General features: G+C 42.1%; 1 protein-coding gene across 3 annotated transcripts in view; it reads left to right on the top strand.

Annotated features, from left to right (window-relative positions):
• The first annotated feature begins 8,465 nt into the window (after nt 1-8,465).
• Nucleotides 8,466-11,773, top strand: part of TRIM46 (tripartite motif containing 46) — a 43,675-nt gene continuing 40,367 nt past the window's right edge. For 2 of the 3 annotated variants that reach the window (XM_072131936.1, XM_072131935.1), the window contains exon 1: nt 8,466-8,604. In XM_072131936.1, coding sequence (XP_071988037.1) covers nt 8,491-8,604 — 114 coding nt within the window. In that variant the 5' untranslated portion in view covers nt 8,466-8,490. Of the gene's footprint in view, nt 8,605-8,646; nt 8,813-11,773 lie in introns of those variants that run through there. The other variant, XM_072131937.1, reaches the window with a different exon arrangement.

Below are 11,773 nucleotides of genomic sequence, written 5' to 3'. Positions count from 1 at the left end.
GTAGAGCTTTGGGTATATGTGATGGTGGTGTATAGTAGAGCTGGATATGTGATGGATGGTGGTAGTAGGTAGTAGCTGTATATGTGATGATGGTGGTAGTAGTAGTAGAGCTGTATATGTGATGGTGGTGGTAGTAGTAGTAGAGCTGTATATGTGATGGTGGTAGTAGTAGTAGTAGAGCTGTATATGTGATGATGGTAGTAGTAGTAGTAGAGCTGTATATGTGATGATGTAGTAGTAGTAGTAGAGCTGTAGTAGTAGAGCTGTATATGTGATGGTGAGTAGTAGTAGTAGAGCTGTATATGTGATGGTGGTGGTAGTAGTAGTAGAGCTGTATATGTGATGATGGTAGTAGTAGTAGTAGAGCTGTCATATGTGATGATGGTAGTAGTAGTAGTAGAGCTGTATATGTGATGGTGGTGGTAGTAGTAGAGCTGTATATGTGATGTGTGGTAGTAGTAGTAGAGCTGTATATGTGATGGTGGTAGTAGGTAGTAGTAGAGCTGTATATGTGATGATGGTGGTAGTAGTAGTAGAGCTGTATATGTGATGGTGAAGTAGTAGTAGAGCTGTATATGTGATGGTGGTGGTAGTAGTAGTAGAGCTGTATATGTGATGGTGGTAGGTAGTAGTAGTAGAGCTGTATATGTGATGGTGGTGGTAGTAGTAGTAGAGCTGTATATGTGATGATGGTGTGGTAGTAGTAGTAGAGCTGTATATGTGATGGTTGGTAGTAGTAGTAGAGCTGTATATGTGATGGTGGTGTGTAGTAGTAGAGCTGTATATGTGATGATGGTAGTAGTAGTAGAGCTGTATATGTGATGATGGTAGTAGTAGTAGTAGAGCTGTATATGTGATGATGGTGGTAGTAGTAGTAGAGCTGTATATGTGATGGTGGTAGTAGTAGTAGAGCTGTATATGTGATGATGGTAGTAGTAGTAGTAGAGCTGTATATGTGATGATGGTGGTAGTAGTAGTAGAGCTGTATATGTGATGGTAGTGGTAGTAGTAGTAGAGCTGTATATTGTTGATGGTGGTAGTAGTAGTAGAGCTGTATATGTGATGGTGGTAGTAGTAGTAGAGCTGTATATGTTGATGGTGGTGGTAGTAGTAGTAGAGCTGTATATGTGATGGTGGTGGTAGTAGTAGTAGAGCTGTATATGTGATGGTGGTAGTAGTAGTAGAGCTGTATATGTGATGGTGGTGGTAGTAGTAGTAGAGCTGTATATGTGATGGTGGTGGTAGTAGTAGAGCTGTATATGTGATGGTGGTAGTAGTAGTAGAGCTGTATATGTGATGGTGGTAGTAGTAGTAGTAGAGCTGTATATGTGATGGTGGTAGTAGTAGTAGAGCTGTATATGTGATGGTGGTAGTAGTAGTAGAGCTGTATATGTGATGGTGGTAGTAGTAGTAGTAGAGCTGTATATGTGATGGTGGTAGTAGTAGTAGAGCTGTATATGTGATGGTGGTGGTAGTAGTAGAGCTGTATATGTGATGGTGGTAGTAGTAGTAGAGCTGTATATGTGATGATGGTGGTAGTAGTAGTAGAGCTGTATATGTGATGATGGTAGTAGTAGTAGAGCTGTATATGTGATGGATGGTGGTAGTAGTAGTAGAGCTGTATATGTGATGGTGGTGGTAGTAGTAGTAGAGCTGTATATGTGATGGTGGTAGTAGTAGTAGTAGAGCTGTATATGTGATGGTGGTAGTAGTAGTAGAGCTGTATATGTGATGATGGTAGTAGTAGTAGAGCTGTATATGTGATGTTGGTAGTAGTAGTAGTAGAGCTGTATATGTGATGGTGGTGGTAGTAGTAGTAGAGCTGTATATGTGATGATGGTGGTAGTAGTAGTAGAGCTGTATATGTGATGGTGGTGGTAGTAGTAGTAGAGCTGTATATGTGATGGTGGTAGTAGTAGTAGTAGAGCTGTATATGTGATGGTGGTAGTAGTAGTAGAGCTGTATATGTGATGGTGGTAGTAGTAGTAGTAGAGCTGTATATGTGATGGTGGTAGTAGTAGTAGTAGAGCTGTATATGTGATGGTGGTAGTAGTAGTAGTAGAGCTGTATATGTGATGGTGGTAGTAGTAGTAGTAGAGCTGTATATGTGATGGTGGTAGTAGTAGTAGTAGAGCTGTATATGTGATGGTGGTGGTAGTAGTAGTAGAGCTGTATATGTGATGGTGGTAGTAGTAGTAGTAGAGCTGTATATGTGATGGTGGTAGTAGTAGTAGTAGAGCTGTATATGTGATGGTGGTAGTAGTAGTAGAGCTGTATATGTGATGGTGGTAGTAGTAGTAGAGCTGTATATGTGATGGTGGTAGTAGTAGTAGTAGAGCTGTATATGTGATGGTGGTGGTAGTAGTAGTAGAGCTGTATATGTGATGGTGGTGGTAGTAGTAGTAGAGCTGTATATGTGATGATGGTGGTAGTAGTAGTAGAGCTGTATATGTGATGGTGGTGGTAGTAGTAGTAGAGCTGTATATGTGATGGTGGTAGTAGTAGTAGTAGAGCTGTATATGTGATGGTGGTAGTAGTAGTAGTAGAGCTGTATATGTGATGATGGTAGTAGTAGTAGTAGAGCTGTATATGTGATGGTAGTAGTAGTAGTAGTAGAGCTGTATATGTGATGGTGGTGGTGGTAGTAGTAGAGCTGTATATGTGATGGTGGTAGTAGTAGAGCTGTATATGTGATGGTGGTAGTAGTAGTAGTAGAGCTGTATATGTGATGGTGGTAGTAGTAGTAGTAGAGCTGTATATGTGATGGTGGTAGTAGTAGTAGTAGAGCTGTATATGTGATGGTGGTGGTAGTAGTAGTAGAGCTGTATATGTGATGATGGTAGTAGTAGTAGTAGAGCTGTATATGTGATGGTGGTAGTAGTAGTAGTAGAGCTGTATATGTGATGATGGTGGTAGTAGTAGTAGAGCTGTATATGTGATGGTGGTAGTAGTAGAGCTGTATATGTGATGGTGGTGGTAGTAGTAGTAGAGCTGTATATGTGATGGTGGTAGTAGTAGTAGTAGAGCTGTATATGTGATGGTGGTGGTAGTAGTAGAGCTGTATATGTGATGATGGTAGTAGTAGTAGAGCTGTATATGTGATGGTGGTAGTAGTAGTAGTAGAGCTGTATATGTGATGATGGTGGTAGTAGTAGTAGAGCTGTATATGTGATGGTGTGTAGTAGTAGAGCTGTATATGTGATGGTGGTAGTAGTAGTAGTAGAGCTGTATATGTGATGGTGGTAGTAGTAGTAGTAGAGCTGTATATGTGATGGTGGTGGTAGTAGTAGTAGAGCTGTATATGTGATGGTGGTGGTAGTAGTAGTAGAGCTGTATATGTGATGATGGTGGTAGTAGTAGTAGAGCTGTATATGTGATGATGGTGGTGGTAGTAGTAGTAGAGCTGTATATGTGATGGTGGTAGTAGTAGTAGAGCTGTATATGTGATGATGGTAGTAGTAGTAGTAGAGCTGTATATGTGATGATGGTGGTAGTAGTAGTAGAGCTGTATATGTGATGGTGGTAGTAGTAGTAGAGCTGTATATGTGATGGTGGTGGTAGTAGAGCTGTATATGTGATGGTGGTGGTAGTAGTAGTAGAGCTGTATATGTGATGGTGGTAGTAGTAGTAGAGCTGTATATGTGATGATGGTGGTGGTAGTAGTAGTAGAGCTGTATATGTGATGGTGGTAGTAGTAGTAGTAGAGCTGTATATGTGATGGTGGTGGTAGTAGTAGAGCTGTATATGTGATGGTGGTGGTAGTAGTAGTAGAGCTGTATATGTGATGGTGGTGGTAGTAGTAGTAGAGCTGTATATGTGATGGTGGTGGTAGTAGTAGTAGAGCTGTATATGTGATGGTGGTAGTAGTAGTAGTAGAGCTGTATATGTGATGGTGGTAGTAGTAGTAGTAGAGCTGTATATGTGATGATGGTGGTAGTAGTAGTAGAGCTGTATATGTGATGGTGGTGGTAGTAGTAGTAGAGCTGTATATGTGATGGTGGTAGTAGTAGTAGAGCTGTATATGTGATGATGGTAGTAGTAGTAGAGCTGTATATGTGATGATGATGGTAGTAGTAGTAGAGCTGTATATGTGATGATGGTAGTAGTAGTAGTAGAGCTGTATATGTGATGGTGGTGGTAGTAGTAGTAGAGCTGTATATGTGATGATGGTGGTAGTAGTAGTAGAGCTGTATATGTGATGGTGGTAGTAGTAGTAGTAGAGCTGTATATGTGATGATGGTGGTAGTAGTAGTAGAGCTGTATATGTGATGTTGGTGGTAGTAGTAGTAGTAGAGCTGTATATGTGATGGTGGTAGTAGTAGTAGTAGAGCTGTATATGTGATGGTGGTAGTAGTAGTAGTAGAGCTGTATATGTGATGGTGGTGGTAGTAGTAGAGCTGTATATGTGATGGTGGTAGTAGTAGTAGTAGAGCTGTATATGTGATGGTGGTAGTAGTAGTAGTAGAGCTGTATATGTGATGATGGTAGTAGTAGTAGAGCTGTATATGTGATGGTGGTAGTAGTAGTAGAGCTGTATATGTGATGGTGGTAGTAGTAGAGCTGTATATGTGATGGTGGTGGTAGTAGTAGTAGAGCTGTATATGTGATGGTGGTGGTAGTAGTAGTAGAGCTGTATATGTGATGGTGGTGGTAGTAGTAGTAGAGCTGTATATGTGATGGTAGTAGTAGTAGTAGAGCTGTATATGTGATGGTGGTGGTAGTAGTAGAGCTGTATATGTGATGGTGGTAGTAGTAGTAGTAGAGCTGTATATGTGATGGTGGTAGTAGTAGTAGTAGAGCTGTATATGTGATGATGGTGGTAGTAGTAGTAGAGCTGTATATGTGATGGTGGTGGTAGTAGTAGTAGAGCTGTATATATGATGGTGGTGGTAGTAGTAGTAGAGCTGTATATGTGATGGTGGTAGTAGTAGTAGAGCTGTATATGTGATGGTGGTGGTAGTAGTAGTAGAGCTGTATATGTGATGGTGGTGGTAGTAGTAGTAGAGCTGTATATGTGATGGTGGTGGTAGTAGTAGTAGAGCTGTATATGTGATGGTGGTGGTAGTAGTAGTAGAGCTGTATATGTGATGGTGGTAGTAGTAGTAGAGCTGTATATGTGATGGTGGTAGTAGTAGTAGAGCTGTATATGTGATGGTGGTAGTAGTAGTAGTAGAGCTGTATATGTGATGATGGTGGTAGTAGTAGTAGAGCTGTATATGTGATGGTGGTGGTAGTAGTAGTAGAGCTGTATATGTGATGATGGTAGTAGTAGTAGAGCTGTATATGTGATGGTGGTAGTAGTAGTAGAGCTGTATATGTGATGGTGGTGGTAGTAGTAGAGCTGTATATGTGATGGTGGTAGTAGTAGTAGTAGAGCTGTATATGTGATGGTGGTAGTAGTAGTAGTAGAGCTGTATATGTGATGGTGGTAGTAGTAGTAGAGCTGTATATGTGATGGTGGTGGTAGTAGTAGTAGAGCTGTATATGTGATGGTGGTGGTGGTAGTAGTAGAGCTGTATATGTGATGGTGGTGGTAGTAGTAGTAGAGCTGTATATGTGATGGTGGTGGTAGTAGTAGTAGAGCTGTATATGTGATGGTGGTGGTGGTAGTAGTAGAGCTGTATATGTGATGGTGGTGGTAGTAGTAGTAGAGCTGTATATGTGATGGTGGTGGTAGTAGTAGTAGAGCTGTATATGTGATGATGGTAGTAGTAGTAGTAGAGCTGTATATGTGATGGTGGTGGTAGTAGTAGTAGAGCTGTATATGTGATGGTGGTGGTAGTAGTAGTAGAGCTGTATATGTGATGATGGTGGTAGTAGTAGTAGAGCTGTATATGTGATGGTGGTGGTAGTAGTAGTAGAGCTGTATATGTGATGGTGGTGGTAGTAGTAGTAGAGCTGTATATGTGATGGTGGTAGTAGTAGTAGTAGAGCTGTATATGTGATGGTGGTGGTAGTAGTAGTAGAGCTGTATATGTGATGGTGGTGGTAGTAGTAGTAGAGCTGTATATGTGATGATGGTGGTAGTAGTAGTAGTAGAGCTGTATATGTGATGGTGGTAGTAGTAGTAGAGCTGTATATGTGATGGTGGTAGTAGTAGTAGAGCTGTATATGTGATGGTGGTAGTAGTAGTAGAGCTGTATATGTGATGGTGGTAGTAGTAGTAGTAGTAGAGCTGTATATGTGATGGTGGTGGTAGTAGTAGTAGAGCTGTATATGTGATGGTGGTGGTAGTAGTAGTAGAGCTGTATATGTGATGGTGGTGGTGGTAGTAGTAGAGCTGTATATGTGATGGTAGTAGTAGTAGTAGTAGAGCTGTATATGTGATGATGGTAGTAGTAGTAGAGCTGTATATGTGATGGTGGTGGTAGTAGTAGTAGAGCTGTATATGTGATGGTGGTGGTAGTAGTAGTAGAGCTGTATATGTGATGGTGGTAGTAGTAGTAGTAGAGCTGTATATGTGATGATGGTAGTAGTAGTAGTAGAGCTGTATATGTGATGGTGGTGGTAGTAGTAGTAGAGCTGTATATGTGATGGTGGTGGTAGTAGTAGTAGAGCTGTATATGTGATGGTGGTAGTAGTAGTAGTAGAGCTGTATATGTGATGATGGTAGTAGTAGTAGAGCTGTATATGTGATGATGGTAGTAGTAGTAGAGCTGTATATGTGATGATGGTAGTAGTAGTAGAGCTGTATATGTGATGGTAGTAGTAGTAGTAGTAGAGCTGTATATGTGATGATGGTAGTAGTAGTAGAGCTGTATATGTGATGGTGGTAGTAGTAGTAGAGCTGTATATGTGATGGTGGTGGTGGTAGTAGTAGAGCTGTATATGTGATGGTGGTAGTAGTAGTAGAGCTGTATATGTGATGGTAGTAGTAGTAGAGCTGTATATGTGATGATGGTAGTAGTAGTAGTAGAGCTGTATATGTGATGATGGTGGTAGTAGTAGTAGAGCTGTATATGTGATGGTGGTAGTAGTAGTAGTAGTAGAGCTGTATATGTGATGGTGGTGGTAGTAGTAGTAGAGCTGTATATGTGATGATGGTGGTAGTAGTAGTAGAGCTGTATATGTGATGGTGGTAGTAGTAGTAGAGCTGTATATGTGATGGTGGTGGTGGTAGTAGTAGAGCTGTATATGTGATGGTAGTAGTAGTAGTAGAGCTGTATATGTGATGGTGGCGGTAGTAGTAGTAGAGCTGTATATGTGATGGTGGTAGTAGTAGTAGTAGTAGAGCTGTATATGTGATGATGGTGGTAGTAGTAGAGCTGTATATGTGATGGTGGTGGTAGTAGTAGTAGAGCTGTATATGTGATGGTGGTAGTAGTAGTAGTAGAGCTGTATATGTGATGGTGGTGGTGGTAGTAGTAGAGCTGTATATGTGATGGTGGTGGTAGTAGTAGTAGAGCTGTATATGTGATGGTGGTGGTAGTAGTAGTAGAGCTGTATATGTGATGGTGGTAGTAGTAGTAGTAGAGCTGTATATGTGATGGTGGTGGTAGTAGTAGTAGAGCTGTATATGTGATGATGGTGGTAGTAGTAGTAGAGCTGTATATGTGATGGTGGTAGTAGTAGTAGAGCTGTATATGTGATGGTGGTAGTAGTAGTAGAGCTGTATATGTGATGGTGGTAGTAGTAGTAGTAGTAGAGCTGTATATGTGATGATGGTGGTAGTAGTAGAGCTGTATATGTGATGGTGGTGGTAGTAGTAGTAGAGCTGTATATGTGATGGTGGTAGTAGTAGTAGTAGAGCTGTATATGTGATGGTGGTGGTGGTAGTAGTAGAGCTGTATATGTGATGGTGGTGGTAGTAGTAGTAGAGCTGTATATGTGATGGTGGTGGTGGTAGTAGTAGAGCTGTATATGTGATGGTGGTGGTAGTAGTAGTAGAGCTGTATATGTGATGGTGGTGGTAGTAGTAGTAGAGCTGTATATGTGATGGTGGTAGTAGTAGTAGTAGAGCTGTATATGTGATGGTGGTGGTAGTAGTAGTAGAGCTGTATATGTGATGATGGTGGTAGTAGTAGTAGAGCTGTATATGTGATGGTGGTAGTAGTAGTAGTAGAGCTGTATATGTGATGGTGGTGGTAGTAGTAGTAGAGCTGTATATGTGATGTTGGTGGTAGTAGTAGAGCTGTATACATGATGATGATGATGGTAGTAGTAGTAGAGCTGTATATGTGATGTTGGTGGTAGTAGTAGAGCTGTATACATGATGATGATGGTGGTAGTAGTAGTAGAGCTGTATATGTGATGGTGGTAGTAGTAGTAGTAGAGCTGTATATGTGATGATGGTGGTAGTAGTAGTAGAGCTGTATATGTGATGGTGGTGGTAGTAGTAGTAGAGCTGTATATGTGATGGTGGTGGTAGTAGTAGTAGAGCTGTATATGTGATGTTGGTGGTAGTAGTAGAGCTGTATACATGATGATGATGATGATGGTAGTAGTAGCTCCTCCTCCCCCCGGTGTGGGGGATGGGCTCCTGTGCTGCTCATGCTCGCTCTTCCTCCTCTTCCTCCTCCTCCTCCTCATCCTCGGAGCAGTATGGCAGAAGGTGACGATCTGACGGCTTTCACCTCCATCATGGACGCGCTGGTGCGGATCAGTGTAAGTGTGCGGGGATGATGGGGGTAGTAGTGCTATTCCCGGGATTTGCTCGGTAGAGGCCGGGGAGGAGGTGATACCCGGAGCCGCACAATCTCCCATCACCATGGTAACTGCATCCTCCATCTTCCTGAGGACGGGAAGAAGAAGGATCCGCAGCCGGAGGAATCCCCTCCCCCGACACCGACAAGACATGGCCGCCACCGGGAAGGTGAAGGGCGGGAGAGGGCGGATATATATACACACCGTATATAGTGTACAGGGGGGGGGGTGTATATATACTGTATACAGTGCACAGGGGATATATATACTGTATACAGTGCACAGGGGGATATATATATATATATATACTGTATACAGTGCACAGGGGGATATATATATATACTGTATACAGTGCACAGGGGGATATATATATATACTGTATACAGTGCACAGGGGATATATATATATACTGTATACAGTGCACAGGGGGATATATATATATACTGTATACAGTGCACAGGGGGATATATATATATACTGTATACAGTGCACAGGGGGATATATATACTGTATACAGTGCACAGGGGGTATATATATATATACTGTATACAGTGCACAGGGGGATATATATATATATATATATATATATATACTGTATACAGTGCACAGGGGGATATATATATATATTGTATACAGTGCACAGGGGGATATATATATATACTGTATACAGTGCACAGGGGATATATATATATACTGTATACAGTGCACAGGGGGTATATATATACTGTATACAGTGCACAGGGGGATATATATATATATATATATATATACTGTATACAGTGCACAGGGGGATATATATATATACTGTATACAGTGCACAGGGGGATATATATATATACTGTATACAGTGCACAGGGCGGTATATAGGGGAGGTATATACTGTATACAGTGCACAGGGCGGTATATAGGGGAGGTGTATACTGTATACAGTGCACAGGGCGGTATATAGGGGAGGTGTATACTGTATACAGTGCACAGGGCGGTATATAGGGGAGGTATATACTGTATACAGTGCACAGGGCGGTATATAGGGGAGGTATATACTGTATACAGTGCACAGGGCGGTATATAGGGGTGATATATACTGTATACAGTGCACAGGGCGGTATATAGGGGAGGTGTATACTGTATACAGTGCACAGGGCGGTATATAGGGGAGGTATATACTGTATACAGTGCACAGGGCGGTATATAGGGGAGGTATATACTGTATACAGTGCACAGGGCGGTATATAGGGGAGGTATATACTGTATACAGTGCACAGGGCGGTATATAGGGGAGGTATATACTGTATACAGTGCACAGGGCGGTATATAGGGGAGGTATATACTGTATACAGTGCACAGGGGGATATATATATATACTGTATACAGTGCACAGGGCGGTATATAGGGGAGGTATATACTGTATACAGTGCACAGGGGATATATATATATATACTGTATACAGTGCACAGGGGGATATATATATATATACTGTATACAGTGCACAGGGCGGTATATAGGGGAGGTATATACTGTATACAGTGCACAGGGGATATATATATATACTGTATACAGTGCACAGGGGGATATATATATATACTGTATACAGTGCACAGGGGGATATATATATATACTGTATACAGTGCACAGGGCGGTATATAGGGGAGGTATATACTGTATACGGTGCACAGGGCGGTATATAGGGGAGGTATATACTGTATACAGTGCACAGGGCGGTATATAGGGGAGGTATATACTGTATACAGTGCACAGGGCGGTATATAGGGGAGGTATATACTGTATACAGTGCACAGGGCGGTATATAGGGGAGGTATATACTGTATACAGTGCACAGGGCGGTATATAGGGGAGGTATATACTGTATACAGTGCACAGGGCGGTATATAGGGGAGGTATATACTGTATACAGTGCACAGGGCGGTATATAGGGGAGGTGTATACTGTATACAGTGCACAGGGCGGTATATAGGGGAGGTATATTCTGTATACAGTGCACAGGGCGGTATATAGGGGAGGTATATACTGTATACAGTGCACAGGGCGGTATATAGGGGAGGTATATACTGTATACAGTGCACAGGGCGGTATATAGGGGAGGTGTATACTGTATACAGTGCACAGGGCAGTATATAGGGGAGGTATATTCTGTATACAGTGCACAGGGCGGTATATAGGGGAGGTATATACTGTATACAGTGCACAAGGCGGTATATAGGGGAGGTATGGGCAGTATATAGGGGAGGTATATACTGTATACAGTGCACAGGGCGGTATATAGGGGAGGTATATTCTGTATACAGTGCACAGGGCGGTATATAGGGGAGGTATATACTGTATACAGTGCACAGGGCGGTATATAGGGGAGGTATATACTGTATACAGTGCACAGGGCGGTATATAGGGGAGGTATATACTGTATACAGTGCACAGGGCGGTATATAGGGGAGGTATATACTGTATACAGTGCACAGGGCGGTATATAGGGGAGGTATATACTGTATACAGTGCACAGGGCGGTATATAGGGGAGGTATATTCTGTATACAGTGCACAGTGCGGTATATAGGGGAGGTATATACTGTATACAGTGCACAGGGCGGTATATAGGGGAGGTATATACTGTACACAGTGCACAGGGCGGTATATAGGGGAGGTATATACTGTATACAGTGCACAGGGCGGTATATAGGGGAGGTATATACTGTATACAGTGCACAGGGCGGTATATAGGGGAGGTATATACTGTATACAGTGCACAGGGTGGTATATAGGGGAGGTGTATACTGTATACAGTGCACAGGGCGGTATATAGGGGAGGTATATACTGTATACAGTGCACAGGGCGGTATATAGGGGAGGTATATACTGTATACAGTGCACAGGGTGGTATATAGGGGAGGTATATTCTGTATACAGTGCACAGGGCGGTATATAGGGGAGGTATGGGCAGTATATAGGGGAGGTATATACTGTATACAGTGCACAGGGCGGTATATAGGGGAGGTATATTCTGTATACAGTGCACAGGGCGGTATATAGGGGAGGTATATACTGTATACAGTGCACAGGGCGGTATATAGGGGAGGTATGGGCAGTATATAGGGGAGGTATATACTGTATACAGT

This window comes from Engystomops pustulosus, unplaced genomic scaffold, assembly GCF_040894005.1.
Source record: "Engystomops pustulosus unplaced genomic scaffold, aEngPut4.maternal MAT_SCAFFOLD_177, whole genome shotgun sequence".
NCBI classification, from domain to species: domain Eukaryota; kingdom Metazoa; phylum Chordata; class Amphibia; order Anura; family Leptodactylidae; genus Engystomops; species Engystomops pustulosus.
Note: the sequence above shows the minus strand (reverse complement) of the source record. Positions and strands in the feature narration are given on the sequence as shown.